The sequence below is a fragment of the Talpa occidentalis genome, unplaced genomic scaffold, assembly GCF_014898055.3.
Source record: "Talpa occidentalis isolate TD23 unplaced genomic scaffold, MPIMG_talOcc4v2.1 talOcc4.12, whole genome shotgun sequence".
Lineage (NCBI taxonomy): Eukaryota > Metazoa > Chordata > Mammalia > Eulipotyphla > Talpidae > Talpa > Talpa occidentalis.
The window spans coordinates 63228854-63244764 of NW_023601212.1; the positions used below are offsets into that span (position 1 = coordinate 63228854).

The window sequence follows — 15911 nt, forward strand, 5'->3', positions numbered from 1 at the left end:
TACTACCTCATTTTTCTCAGTAGGAAGTAGAAAGCATGGTCACAACAGCTAAATGTGAGGATGGGGGGTGAAGGTGTGGGTTTGAAGAGAGAGAAGATGTGAAATAATCACCTGAAAGACTAGGAAAAAAGAACAGATCAGGAAAAGAATGGTAGGATTGCCATGTTGAAATATGGCCCACCTGAAATTCATGGTCAGGAATTATGATTGTGGTTCTCACATACAGTGCATGGATTTCCTTGCAGAGAAGATGAAGAGTTTGCTTTAATGACACTGGTTTTGTGATGAAAGCAGGATAGGAGGGTTGAGGGTAGTCAAAGGTATATGCAAGGGAGTGATTAATAGTCTTTGATCTTTGATCTTAGCAGTAGACATTTTCTGTAAATGTAATATATCTACTATAATTAACTTCCTAGTCAGAGTTCTGATGTATTAACAAAAATGATAGACACAAATAATAAAGAAAATAATTGGGGGACTCATCTGAATTCATTAGCCATATTCATTGATATTTTTCTCTTTCCCGTCTTATCCCATCATTTCTTTTTTTTTCTTTTCACTAATTTATTTACTAAATTTGTGCACAAAAATGCTTGCCAGATATTAGATAGCGTAGGCTCTACATATGTGTTTATATGTTAGATGATTTTACTATTGAGTGCCATGACTACAGGGATTTTTATGTTTTGTTTTGATCAATAGAACCTTCCTTGCACATCATAAATGCTCATAAATGTTTGTTGGATTAATGAATTCTGCTGATATTGGTCATTAGCTCCATTAGTAAACAATCTATTTGAAAATGTAAATTCCCTTTTATTAAAATCTTTGATATAAATGAAAGATGGAAAAATGCCAGCATGTCATTTTGTTTTTCTCGATGCTTTATAAATATTCTTTTTAATGAAATACCATGAATCTTGACTGAGTACAACTATCCCTTGTCTTTATTTGATGTTAATGTAAGTTGTACATTTCAGTAATACTGTCGATGCTGAAAACAAATGAATCCAGAAACGTCAGCAGTTTTATACTCTTAACAGGATAAATCTTGATTTTTCCTAAATACATATAGTTGTGGTCTGTGTGTGCATGTATGTAATACATGTGCTAAGCTTGGAAGAAAAATTTCTATTTGAAAATACAACTTGCGGAATGACTTTCCCCCTTTTTTTTGTAATAGAAAATCTTTTGCAAAGGTAGCTACCATATTCCATTGTCCTAAAGTAGTATCTTAGGTATGTTTGTTTCTGTTCTGCACACTTGATTTTTTTTAGCTCTTTCCAACATCCATCTCTGAACTTCCAATTATTTGGATCAATCCTTTAGAATTTATGTAATCTTGACTCTTGTATTGGAAAGAGTCCTGTGGACATCATGTTAGCTGACAATCTATCAAAGAGAAGTTCTGAATAGGAACACACACAGTTCTGAGTGTACACTCTGTCAGGACACATGTCCAAGCTCTTTTTATTTTTTTAATTTTTTAAAAAGATTTTATTTATTTATTCATACAAGAACTGGGGTACAGGCCAGATGTGTGGGAGGGTGTGAGGATTCACCAGAGACAGAGTGGGGAACAGAACAGGCAGACTGACGAAATACACTGCTGAAGGGAGCAGCGGGCGTGACAGGAGAGGTCTGCTATGCCATGTGGGACCCTTGCCGGCTGGCCAGGATCGAACTGGTGCTGCAGAGGCTGGGGACAGCTTCACAGCGTGGCGCCCAACTGCCTGTGCCACCAGGGGAGGCCCCCAAGCTCTTTTTAAAAGTCTCATTTAATTCCCACACTATCTTACACATTTGCTTACATCATGTCAATTTATTGCTGCAGAAATGAAAACTTATAGACGTTAAGTATCTTGGCCACTTGAGGGCTAGATCTTGGTCATTTTGACTTGAGTCCCTGTGCTTTACCACCCTTCTCCACTGAGTATACTGAAAGTAGCAGCCTGCCTTATTTTCAACATTTCAGCTTTTAGAACACAAAGTGGAAACACCGTTCAGAATTTGGAAACTAGAATAAAGAGAATTTGTAATCAGTAACCCTGCCAGCAGTGTTTGCAATTTATCTATTTATGGCATCTTCCTTCCCATGTTCTTTGATCATTTAATGATTTACATAGTAAATATCATTCTGCATGGTTTAATATAATTTGATTTTTTAATTTAATATTAAATCATAATATTTTACATATTACCAGATTGGTGTCATAAGAATAAATTTTAATTGTTATAGACTGTACCCTTGCATGCATAAAATGTGATTTATTCAAACATTCCCTTTTGAGAATTTTGTTAGGTTGTAATTTTTTTTACATATGTATAGATGTTGGTCCACCAATCATAGGACTTCATATTTCACTTACCAATGTTTCAGATTATTTTCTGACAACAGATTTCTTATTTGATATTGGGAGAGTGTGTGGACAGAACTTTGGTATGGTTTTTTAAAAATGATTTAATCCAGGCATTTACAAAAATGTCATTTAACTTATTATGTAAAGGTTTTAGAGAAATGTTTAACTGGTAGCAATTGAGTAAAACTTTCATTACTGTAACTAAATATACAATTGTATATTAGTCAGATGTTTTCATGAAATTATTCTGGATCTCATCAGGGTAATACTAAAACAGTTTAGCTCTAGATTTTACAATTTATTAAACACAGGAAAAAATCCTGTATACTTAAATTTTACCAAGTTGAGCCTGAATTTTATTTATTTATTTATTTATTTATTTTTTAATAGAGGCATGTTTTATTTATTTATTTATTTGTTTGTTTGTTTGTTTTGTTTATACAAGCACTGGGCACTGTCAGAAGCGCGGGAGGGTGAGAGAATTCACCAGAGCCAGAGCGGGAAGCAGAGCAGGCAGAATGACCGAAGTACACTGCTGAGGGGAGCAGCGGGCGGCAGGAGAGGTCTGCGCGCCATGTGGGACCCTCCTCCGGTGGCTGGGGAGCAGCCGGGGATCGAACTGGCGCCGCAGAGGCTGCGGGCAGCTTCGCAACCCAGGGCTCAACCGCTGCGCCACTGGGGAGGCCCTATTTATTTTTCTTTAAGATTTATTTATTTATTTCTACAAGCACTGGGTACAGTCAGAAGTGTGGGAGGGTGAGAGGATTAACCAGAGCGGGGAACAGAACAGGCAGACTGACAAAAATACACTGCTGAGGGGAGCAGCGAGCGCAGCAGGAGAGGTCTGTCGCGCCATATGGGACCCTCACCCCTGGCCAGGGATCGAACTGGTGCTGCAGAGGCTGCGGACAGCTTCACAACCCAGCGCTCAACTGCTGCGCCACCAGGGGAGGCCCGAGCCTGAATTTTAAGCTTTTGGGAAAGGTGCCTATTTTATCTTTTTCTGCTAGGCAATTTAGAGACATATAAAAGGCTAAGTGATAACAGAAATGCTTGGAAAAAAGCTGTATGCAAAATTTTAGGCAGCTCAAATCACAAAGGAATATGAAAATTTTGGAGTGTGATTTTTACATTTGTTGTGTGAAGCCTCTGAATTAGTTGCCATAACAATGACCTAATAAAAATGCTCTTGGAAATGGTAACTTGGATTCCTAGGTGGGAGAGAGATGACAACCCATACAAGGAGAAAAGAACACAGAGGTATAAAATAGAATTCACTGTATGGATAGGTAAAATCTTCATGTTCTTGGCCTTAAATGCACATTCAATATATATTCAACATAGGTAAATGAATACTTGGAAAAAACTGACATTTTAATTTTTAAAAATTGAGTAAGAATGGCCTCCCTGGTGGCACAAGTGTTTAAGCACCACACTATGAAGCAATCCACAGCCTCTGCAGCACAAGTTTGATCCCCGGCCAGCCAGGGAGAAACCCACATGGCGCGGCAGACCTCTCCTGTCTCGCCCACTGCTCCCCTCAGCAGTGTATTTCAGTCAATCTGCCTGTTTTGTTCCCCACTCTGTCTCTGGTGGATCCTTTCACCCCCCACATCTCTGGCCTGTACCCCAGCTCTTGTATGCATAAATAAGTAAATATTTAAAAAAAGAATTGAGCAAGAAAGAAATTAAAAGTTGAGAAAAAATAATTGACCAACAATGGAACATGGTGCAGGATTATTGGGACCTGGTGGTGGGTAGGCTGGGAAAGGGTGCATTTGTAGAGATTTGAACCTATACCCAGGAGTAGATAAATTTAAACCTGCTTTACCTTAATAAACATAATTTTGGAAAAATAATAAATACTTCCCACTGTAAAAATTTAAAGCAAAGAATTTAAATTATGAAATTTTAAAGTAATTGTATTGTTCTTCCCCTTTCATAAATATCTAAGAATCAGGATAAGAGATAACATGTGCCAAAGCCATTTCTTTCTTTCTTTAGGAAATGGAGTTATTTTTTCCTTCGAGTGGAGTTTGTGGGCCAGCGAACACTGCTAAGTTTACCAATTGTACCTGTTGTATTATTAAGCCCCATGCTATCAGTGAAGGTAAGTGCCATGTTTGTTGAATACTGTATAGCCAATACATTTTAATAGCAGTTTGTTTCATTAATGTTTATTTTCTTGATGTATTTTATGTGTTGAGATTAAAGTATGATTTTATTATTTCCATTTACTTTTTCTTTGAAGGTACATGAGTGAAAATGACAAGATATACAGGAAATCCTGTCTAAAATCTGTATCTTTATATCTGTCCTTTTTTCTTTTTAATTGAGGTACAACTAACATATAGCATTTTTCAGGTATGCAACTTAATGATTCAATATTTGTGTATAATGCAAAATGATCACCACAATAAATCTAGCTAGTTATCTCCATGCAAGGTTATAATTTTATGTGTATGATCAGAACTTTTAAGATCTACTTTCAAGCAACTTTCATATATACTATAAAATATTAACCATATCTACCATGCTGTGTATAGATACATTTTTAAAAGATTTTTTATGTTGTTGATTAAGGTCATACTCATCTTGCTACATTTCATGATTCCTTTACTTTCAGCCAACCACAGAACAGATTCACTTAAATAGCATTCCGAGTGTACAATTTAAAACAGTGTCTACCATACCTGCATATTTACAGTGTGCACTTCCTGAGATGGAGAAACTTACTTTGGTGCTCAGTATCTGAAAGTTCTTTGACTAATTTTGTGTGTGTGTGTGTGTGAGTGAGTGTGTGAGTATATATATATAGTATATATGTGTATACATAAAGTATATATGTATGTATGTATACTTTATGTGTCATAAACATATTTGTACAGGTAAATAATGTATGTAGATATGAATGTATACTGAATTTTCAAGTCTTTTTCTTCATTATTTTAGTCTGTATATTTTTGTCAGCCATTCCAAATTCTTTTAGAAATGAGAAGGGATATAAGACCATCCTTAAAACACCAGAATATACTAGAAACCATAATTATAAGGACTTGTGAATTTTATTTTTTCTAAGTTTCAAATTAATAAATGTATACAGTAGAAGATTTAGCAAATAATTAAAACATAAGAAAACAAGAATTAGGGCCTCCCTGGTGGTTCAAGGGGTTAAGACACAACCTATGAAGCTGTCTGTAGCCGGCTGAAGCACGAGTTCGATCCCCCGGCGGGCCAGGGAGCTACCCACATGGCGCAGCAGACCTCTCCCAGCTCACCCGCTCCTCCCCTTGGCAGTGTATTCCAGTCAATCTGCCTTTTCTGTTCCCCACTCTGTCTCTGGTGAATCCTCTCACTCCCCACACCTCTGGCCTGTACCCCAGTTCTTGTATGCATAAATAAATAAATCTTAAAAATAAAAAAGAAAACAAGAATTAGGGCTCCTCAACCTGAGCAGGTCCTTTTTTGTAGGGAAAGAATTCACCAGACAGTTCTAGTTGTTGTTGAACCAGGCAAGGTTTTACTAGAGAGATTCATTTATGAGGCAGCCAGTTTGGGAAAGGTGACTATACCCTGGCTCTCCGAGGGAATTAGGAGATACTTAAAGGGTAAATCCAGGGTCAGTCAGGAAGAGAGCAGCATCATAGCTTACTCTGGGTTGGGCCATGTGCAGGCATGCTCAGATGGGTACATTTCAACTGAATGTATGGGCTCTTAGTGTTATCCCACCAGGAAATTGAGATATTCATTAGTCAGAATCTGACACTTTTATGGATCATGGCACCTCATGGTCAGTGAGGTGGGCTGAATTGTTTGGACAGGGCTCGCTAGTCTGATTTAGTCCACTTGTTCAAAGAGGACTGGGGCAACTCATCCTGCCACTCACAATTTCTTTTACCTAGGCTCTCTAGGGCACATGTTCACTGGCACACATGAATGTAATTGTTCATATAGTTGAGATGTAGATCTACAGGTTATTCTTTTAATTTAATTTTTGAACATTTTTATGTGCCCTCAATTCTCTTCAACATTTTAATAGTTGCACACTATGCAATCACATGGATTAAATATTCTATTACAACCATGCTTAGGTTGTTTCCAGTTTTTTGATGTTAAAAATCAGGTTCTGGTGCATACATATTTGACAATATCTCTAACCATTTGCTCTGGCTAGTTTCCTAGAAGTAAAATTATTATTTGAAAGGATATGAGTCTTAAATATCTTATTACATAATTAATATTTCTTTAATTATTTGGGAAGTACTTTATATTTTATAGATGCTCAGGACTATAATTATAGGGAACTGACTTGTGTGATGTGTATCAAGCATTTATGGAGAACTTACTACCATATGCTGGATAGTAGACTGAGTCTCTTACACATTATCTATTTTAATCTTCATAAAATTATATCAAGTAGGTAGATATATCATTCTTTTCCAGATAAGCTAGGTAAGGCTTGTGAGAATAAGCTGTCTCCCTTGGGCCTCCCCTGGTGGCGCAGCAGTTGAGCGGTGGGATGCGAAGCTGCCCACAGCCTCTGCAGCTCGGATTCGATCCCCGGCTGCCAGCGAGGGTCCCGCATGACGCGACAGACCTCTCCTGTCTCGCCCACTGCTCCCTTCAGCAGTGTATTTCATCACTCTGCCTGTTCTGTTCCCTGCTCTGGCTCTGGTGAATTCTCTCACCCTCCCGCACTTCTGACTGTACCCAGTGCTTGTATAAATAAATAAATCTTAAAAAAAAAAAAGAAAGAAAATATAAGTTTAAGAAAAAAAAAAAAAGAATAAGCTGTCTCCCTCAATTTTGAGTAGAGAATCCAAGCTGTGAACAAACCCTGGTCTTTTCTAACCTTCATGGTCTTTCCTTTATATGTATTGTTCTGTAGTAATAGCAGCAAAAATGTCACTTTTATAGAAAGTAATTTGAAATAACTGGTGTTAGGGAAAAACAAAGGGATTCCATGTTGCACTCATTTTTCTTACCTCAAATGGATATACATACAATGTGATGAGTCAGAGTCTCAACTTCACAAGAAGTCTATCTTTGTCATTTTAATATATTCTTTTTGGTTGTATCTGATTCAATCTTTTCTAAGGAAAAATGATGCAGAGGCAGAAATAAAGTAGAATTTAAATAAATTTTTATGTACTTTAATAATTGCATAAAAATGACTGAAATTGATTAAAATGTATGTAAATGAAAGGTAATGTCAAAATGATCAATTTTATGATGCATAATTTTAAAAAAATTCTTATTCAATTATTTAAAAGCTTGGCCATCTCATTTTTCATAATTGATATTTGATATCAGAGACACATGAGTTAAAGCAAAATATTTTTGTAAAGTGTAATCATTTGGCAGAATATTTTTTTTTTAAATATTTATTTATACAAGCACTGGGTATAGTCAGAAGCACGGGAGGTTGAGAGAATTCACCAGAGCCAGAGCGGGGAGCAGAGCAGGCAGAAGGACCGAAGTATACTCCTGAGGGGAGCAGCGGGCAGCAGGAGAGGTGTGCGCGCCATGTGGGACTCTCCTCTGGTGGTCGGGGAGCAGCTGGGAATCGAACAGGCGCTGCAGAGGCTGCGGGCAGCTTCGCAACCCAGTGCTCAACCACTGCGTCACCGGGGAGGCCCAGGCAGAATACTTTAAACATTCAAGGTTTTTTCAAGAGCTTTTTCTTTTGTTTTCTTTCTAAACCTCAATTTTAGGGATACTTTAAAATGTATAACTAACCTAAGTCACCTTATAGTTAAACTGCAGCTACATTGGAATATAGTATGAAGTCTTTTGTTGACTTTATTATTTAGATTCACTCAGTCCCTTTCAATTACTGGTATATGTTTTTCTTTTTCTATGATGATCTTGTTTCCTATCTTATTTTATTTCACCTGTAGTCTAGTTAGGGAAGAGAAGAGATTTAAAAAGTTAGTAAAGCAGCTAGAAATAGAGTAGGATCATTCCCTTCTGTTGACCTAAAGTCCCTAGGAATAGTCTTGTGATCATGCAAAATTAAGTTTATTGCTTACTCTAAAGGGAACACACCTTGATAGAGTTTTAGTAGACCTGATAATGGAGAGATCATGGGCAGATATCGGGGAGTTGGAGTATGACCTTGAGTGATTTAATGTGGGTCTAACAGTGCATTGATCTGATTGAAACTGGTAAAGCCCAGCATATGATAGTTTAGGATTAGTGGAAATAGTGAGGAAAGGGTCTTCACTAAGATCCTAAACACAGTTTTTTTCTCAGCTAAGGGAATATTATAAAAAGGGAGCTGTTTGAGCAGTCTATTGTTGGGGCATGTGAGCTTTGGGGGCAGTTCCTGAAGCAAACAATGAAGTTATTTACTGATACAGCCTTATCTTTGTGGCAAGAATTTCTTGGCACAAATAATAAAGTCATGTGGATGTAGGCAGCCTAGGTCTTAGTCCCATAGTGAATTTATATGGATATGGTGGTTCACTTCTCACCTTTAAGAGCTAGAAAAAAAAAAAGCTTATTTGTGGAATAGACGGTGGGAAAATAAAATTAGGTAAACTTGGTATATTGGTACTCTTTTCATATATGTAAATTAAATGTATTTTAAGGACTCTGGTTTTAGAAGGGAAGAAAATAAGGAATATTTTTGTGTTCTTTCTTTAATTTCAAGATTATGATTTGCACTTATTTTGTCCTTAATTCTATTTAGAGTTAAATTCCATCAACAAAATGATTATTTTTTTCTCTGAAATCTGGAATTTTGGCCCCATAACTTACTAGCCTTGTGATATTGGATAAATTACTTAAGTTTTGTACCTTGTTTCCATATCTGTAAAATGAGAGTAATAGTATACCTTCTTCACCAAGTAACTATAGGATTAAATGCAGTAGATGGAATGATTAAATGAGGAAATGACTAAATGTAAGGATTACTGTCCTAAGCATAGTGTCCAGCACTTCCTAATTGCTATGTGCATTTGAGTCATTATTATGTTTATGACTACTATTCTATCACTACTTCCACTATTACTGTTATTATTTAGAGTCACTGAGTGAATCTTAAGTAAAGTTAATGACTTTTAAGTAAAGTTAATTTTTAAGTAGAGTTGAATGACTCCTTTGTTACAAAACAAGTTTAAAATGCTAACAAAATCCACATGCACATAAAAGAGGAAAAATCCTATTATTGTTTAAGGAACAAAGTACTGGGTCTAGTTTAAGGCTACCAAGTAGTAGTTTTGTTTCTGTCCATTGTTAAGTAACTATCAGTTATTGCTTTTCCTGGTTGTCCATTATGCTTGGCACTAGGCAGGAAGATGGTAGGCAAAAAAATTAATCATTTGAAATATTAGAATCCTGAAGTTTTGTTGGAAATTTTCCTTTCTTACAACAGATTTATGTATTACATAACTTCTGCATCATTCTTAACATTGTCTTCTGAAATTCAATTCCTTTCACAGTAAAATGAGTCAAGATGGTTTACAGGCTGCCTGTCAGCCTATAAGCCCAGATATTCTATTATTCTGCGAAACTGTGTAGAAAATTCTTGTACAAGAAAATTGTATTTTGTATTTCAATGTTGAGTTTTGGCTATAAAATTGTTTTCATGGAAAGTGTTTCAAAGCAATTTTAGAATTTATTTTTAAAAAGACAGTTTGGGGATTGTCTGTTTGCATTTAATTAGGAAGTGAGTTATTTCTTGTAATATTGGCCAGTTGTAAATTTAGTGCCAGAATTGGCTCGGAGAGGCTAATTAAACCACCATACAGAAAGACTGTACTTATCAAGTTTCTTTTAAGAAATGGGTTATTCTTATTTAGAGCCTCCTTAAGAGTTTTTTAAAAAAAATTTCTCCTTGTGCAGTAGTTATCATACTAGGTAGGCCAAGACCTCTTCAGGAGACCCTCCCCACCATCTCCTGAATTTGGATCAACTGAATTGGTTATGTTCTCAGCTTTGTTGAATTAAATTTCCTTCAAGAATTCAGTTTCTTGGATACTATGGAAGAGGTTTTTTTTTTCTTTTTAATGTAAGGAAACTATATTTAAACATTGTAAATCAAAGTCAATTTTAATAAAAATTATGGGGGACAGTTTTGTTTAGAATGTCACAATTTTGGACATTTTTGTTTTGTGTTCTATCTAAAAAAGAGTAACAAATGCACCAAATATATTGAACTACATGTAAAACCTTGATTTTGCATGAATACATAGAGCTTAGTGTCTTATTTTTAAAACAAAATTATAGGCTGTGAAAATAGCTAATGAATTTCTAAGTTATGGGAACTCTAAATGAAATTAGTGAATCTTGGGAGTTAAAGAAGTAGATGAGCATTAGACTATTAAAGAATATTTGGAAATATAGTTATGTTTTGTTTGATACTATGCCTAGTAACCTTCTAAGGAAACATCTAATAACCTTATAAGTAAAATGAAACTTCCTAAGATTATCAGTCTATAATTTTGTTTCAAATCTTGTTAATGAGACTTGTCTAAGGACAGAAGGGAGGAAGGCCTTTTCAAATCTTGTTAATGAGACTTTACAATGGGCTTAAGTATAGGTCAACAGAAATAGTTTTTTTTTTTTTTTTACAACAATTTACTAATTACAGCTCATTTATGGAGTACAAAGCACTTTTACATGAATCATTTAACTTTTAGAACAATGAGGGTTGATATTATTTGAAACCTATGTCACAGAGGTGGAGACCTACGCTGTGGGATGTTAAGTAACTTGCCCAAAGTCACACAGCTTTTAGGTGGTAGACTTGGGATCTGTACAAAGTTTGTCTTTATTCTATTACATTATAGCATTTTGTCTCTACATAGATTATCACTTAGACCCTACATCCTCATCAGATTTGATTATTAACTCCATTTACAGGTATAGAATCTAATAATTTGAAGGAATAGGTAAATCTGAAATTCAGGGCTCTTTGCTTCCACAGCTGTGATTATTTGCACTATTCCCTTTAATTCTGAGGTCACTTGATTGCTTGTGTAAAGCTATCGAGTATATATTTTTAATTGGCATTACTTAAATTTTAGCATGTGTACTTTAATTTTACTAATAAAACTTTCCCACTCTCCACATTTTTCTAAAACAGTTTTTTGAATGCTTTCAATAGCCACTGAACTTTTATATCTTCCAAATTATTGGTGTGAAAACATTAATTCTCCTTTTTGTTAACTTTCATTTTAAATCAACTTTATTGCTATATAATTTGCATAGCATAAAATGTACACACTCTGTATAGTTCTGGCACTATATTACAGGGTCTTAAATTCTGAGTCAAGAAATCCTTAATGTATAACCTTGATCCTATTTCAAGTCTCCTTCGTGGAGACATTTAGAGGATGACCCGATAACTTTGATTGTTTGAATATGTTATTGTATGCAAGGAGGAAGATGGGATAGATTTATTCCAGTCTAAATGATGCACCTTTATATTTATAGGTTCTCATTGACAAAGCAAGGAACAGTCATTGTCTTTTATCTTTGGAAATACGGCTTGCTTTTCACACCTAATGGGAATAAAGAAATACTTGTTAGACAGCCTAAGCACTGACACCTAGTAACCCTAATTGGTGCATCAGGAATGTTAGGCTCCCTCAGAACCTAGTCATGTGAAGTCCAAGCAGAAGTTCAATACTCATTTCTCTGAATTAGAACAAGAATCTAAATAAAGTGTGGCAAGATGTTCAATGAAAATCCTACTGTATCTAGTGAGGATGACTATAGTGCATAATATTTGGAGTGTCTGTTATACTTCTGTGACTTGATACTTAACAATTGTGTGGCCTTGGGAACATTGACTTCCCTAAAGGCTCATATTTTTTCATCTGTGAAATAGAAGTGATAGAACCTATTGCATATGTTACTACATGTGATGCACTTAGAATAGTTTGCATAGTAAGTGTTCAATCAAGTGTTAGACATTAATGATAGTAGTTTTGGAGGTTATATCATATGTTACAACATTAAAAAAGAACCCGAAGACAGTAGTGTTTGGTACCTCTTGTTTTATAACAAGCCATACCAACACACAGTTTCTTAACAACAATGATCCACAGTTCTGTGGATTAACTGGGATCAGTTGATGATACCTTTGTGGTATACCTGGGGTTACTTGGGCATAGGAACTGTGCTGGGGCTGAATGTACAAGATTTCTTCTCATGTTTTCATGTAGGATGGCTTCATTCGGCACCCGTCCTGAGCTGCTCTATAGTTCAATTGCTATCTTCCAAGAAGAGCATTCCAGGTCCACCCTCAATGTGCAAATGCTCATTATGCTTCCGCTTGCACCATGACCTTAATATTCCAATGGCTGAAGCATCACATAGCCAAGTCAAGTGTCAATATAGGAGGGGAATACAAAAAACAAACAAACAAACAAACAAAAAAACCGCACACACACAAAACCAACTTGGGAATTATGGTTCACTGGGGTCCACCAATGTCAGTCTTTTTGAAATGCTGTGAAGCTTCCTAAGTCCTTGATTTGACTGGATGTGACACGGGCTCTGAATCGGTGTTCTTGTGCCACTTCTATACCAGACTCTCTTTCTCAACCTTCAGTGTGCAATAGAACCTCTTGGAGAGACTGTTTATCATGCATATTCTTGTGGCCTAAGCTTAAAACTTTTGTGTTTATAATTTGGAGGAGAGCCCAGGAAAATGCATTTTGAAAAGTCTCCCAGGTTTGATGAACATCCAGTTTGAGAACCACTTATCAGTGACTTTAAGGGTAGGAAACACCTAGCCTTTCTCCTGTGATCGTCCTTCCTCAGAGGCTAGCCTTATGAAATTTCATAGTCAAGATCCCTAGTTTTTTTTGTCTGTGGAAGGTTAATAACAATCATGGAGATGGTTAAGGAAGAGTTTGATAACAACCATGGGAATGGGAAGAGTCACTTTTTGGTTTTCAGTTGTTGCTATAACTTGCAGACTGTGCTAGATTTTAGGTTGGTGTGAATTTCTTGGAGTAATGGAAAATGTAGTTATCCAGGATAATCTGCCCTACCAAAGTAGCTTCTTTAATGCTTCTTAGTTTCTGTATAGAAGTTAATAAGATAATAGAAAAGTTTGATTGGTGGATAGGCAGTCGTCCTTAGATTGACATCTGTCTAGTGCAGTTGGAATGAAACCTAGTTTCACTAAAAGAATACACTAGAAGAAGTGCCACATATGGTAAGTGACTTCTAAGATATGTGACTACAAAGTCATCCTGAAGTTTTAAGCATTGTAGAAATATAAATTCTATATGGTTAATAAATATCACTTGCAAGTTTAATTAAAATTCTTTCATTTTAATTCCATTTTGTTTCTTGAATAATTTTGTCTGTTTTGATTAACATTTAACAAATTTATAATTGAACTTTCAAATTATATTTTATTATACATTTATAGCACTTGTTCTTCTAAGTTACTTAAACTTGTACTACGACTTGTGAGACATCCGTTATATATATTAATAAATGATAGCCATTGGAAGAAGAAATTAAAAAAAATCCCTTTTATTATCAAAACAAAAAAAAAATCAAATACTTGGGAATAAATCTAACAAAAGAGGTAAAGGACCTATACAAAGAAAACTATAAAACACTGTTAAAAGAAATAGAAGAAGACACAAAGAAATGGAAAGACATCCCCTGCTCATGGATTGGAAGAATAAACATTATTAAAATGGCCATCCTACCAAAAGCAATATACAGATTCAGTGCTATTCCAATAAAAATTTCAATGTCATTCTTCAAAGAAATAGAACAATTATTGATGAAATTCATATGGAATCACCAAAACCCCCGAATAGCCAAAGCTCTCCTGAAAAAAAAAAAGAAGGGAATGGAGGCATCACACTCCCAGATTTCAAACTATACTAAAAAGCCATAATCATCAAAACTGCATGGTATTGGAACAAGAACAAACACACAAACCAATAGAATCAAATAGAAAACCCAGAAATAAACCCACAGATATATGGTCAACGAATCTTTGACAAAGGAGCAAAGAATATGCATTGGATCAAAGAAAGTCTGTTCAGTAAATGGTGCTGGGAAAACTGGGTTGCTACATGCAAAAGAATGAAGCTTGACTACTACCTAACACCATGCACAAAAACCAACTCAAAATGGATTAAAGAACTAGACATAAGACCTGAAACCATAAAATACATAGAAGGGAATATAGGCGAAACACTTCATGATATGCACATCAAAGACATCTTTACAGACACATCACCCAAAGCAGTGATAGTGAAGGCAAAGATAAACAGCTGGGACTACATCAAATTAAAGAGCTTCTGCACAGCAAAAGAGACAATAACAAAAACAAAGAGAAACCCCACCGACTGGGAGAACATTTTTGCACACAACACTAATGATAAAGGACTGATCACAAAAATCTACAAAGAGCTGATGAGACTCAACAACAACAAAGAAAATAATCCAGTCAAAAAATGGGCAGAAGAGTTAAAAAGAAACTTCTCTGAAGAGGAAATGCAAATGGCCAGCAGGCATATGAAAAAATGTTCAACATCACTTGTAATCAGGGAAATGCAAATCAAAACTACAATGAGATACCATCTTACACCAGTGAGAATGGCATATATTAAAAAAAACTAGCAACAACAAATGCTGGTGAGGTTGTGGAGAAAAAGGAACTCTCCTGCACTGTTGGTGGGAGTGCAAACTGGTCCAACCACTATGGAGAGCTGTGTGGAGATTTCTTGGCCTACTAAATATAGAGCTTCCATATGATCCAGCAATTCCACTCCTAGGTATTTACCCAAAGGATACAGAAACATCTATTCCAAAGAGCACCTACATCCCTATGTTTATAGCAGCACTATTTACAATAGCTAAGCTTTGGAAACAACCCAAATGCCCAAAAATAGATGACTGGATCAAGAAGATGTGGTACATATACACCATGGAATATTACTCAGCATTCAAAAAAGATAAACACATGCAATTTGCAGCAACATGGGTGGAACTGGAAGGGATCATGCTCAGCGAAATAAGCCAGAAAGAAAAAGAAAAATACCGGATGGTCTCATAGCAGGAATCTAGAAAACTTAAATAAGGGACCAGGAAAATGAATAACTATAAGAAAGAAAATATCAAAATCAACAAACAACTATAAACCAGAGACACACTATGGGGGGTGGGGGGCGGGGAAAGGAGGGCTTGGGGTCAAAATAAGGGGGTTGTAATTGTATGGGGAATATAAAAATAAAATTTAAGTAAAAAAAAATGATAGCTTTTGGAAGGAAGATTGTTTCACTTGAGAATAAGTTGGAACCTCTTTTCCCCCGACCTTTTTATAAATTGTGATTCGGCAGTCATCTTTGAGAGAATGACATTTTTGAAGCAACTTGATTTAAGCATTTGATCTGTTCACCTTCTGGGGTCTAGGAATAAACAGAAACTTCTAGGAGGGACAGGATCAATGCAAACTTTTATGCAGAACTTTGAGGACAAAGTACTGTTTTTTGATACATGTGTCTGTTAGAGAACCATGCAGTTTTAGAATGCATGCTAATGAATACTCAGCAAAGATGGACA

The 15911-nt window shown here is 35.8% G+C and overlaps 1 protein-coding gene across 2 annotated transcripts in view; it reads left to right on the forward strand.

The window, feature by feature from the left end:
* NME7 (NME/NM23 family member 7) overlaps window positions 1-15911 on the forward strand; it is a 184551-nt gene that overhangs the window by 53507 nt on the left and 115133 nt on the right. For both annotated transcript variants that reach the window (XM_037506532.2, XM_054693494.1), the window contains exon 7: window positions 4365-4470. In XM_037506532.2, the coding sequence (XP_037362429.1) occupies window positions 4365-4470 (106 nt within the window). The remainder of the gene's footprint in view (window positions 1-4364; window positions 4471-15911) is intronic.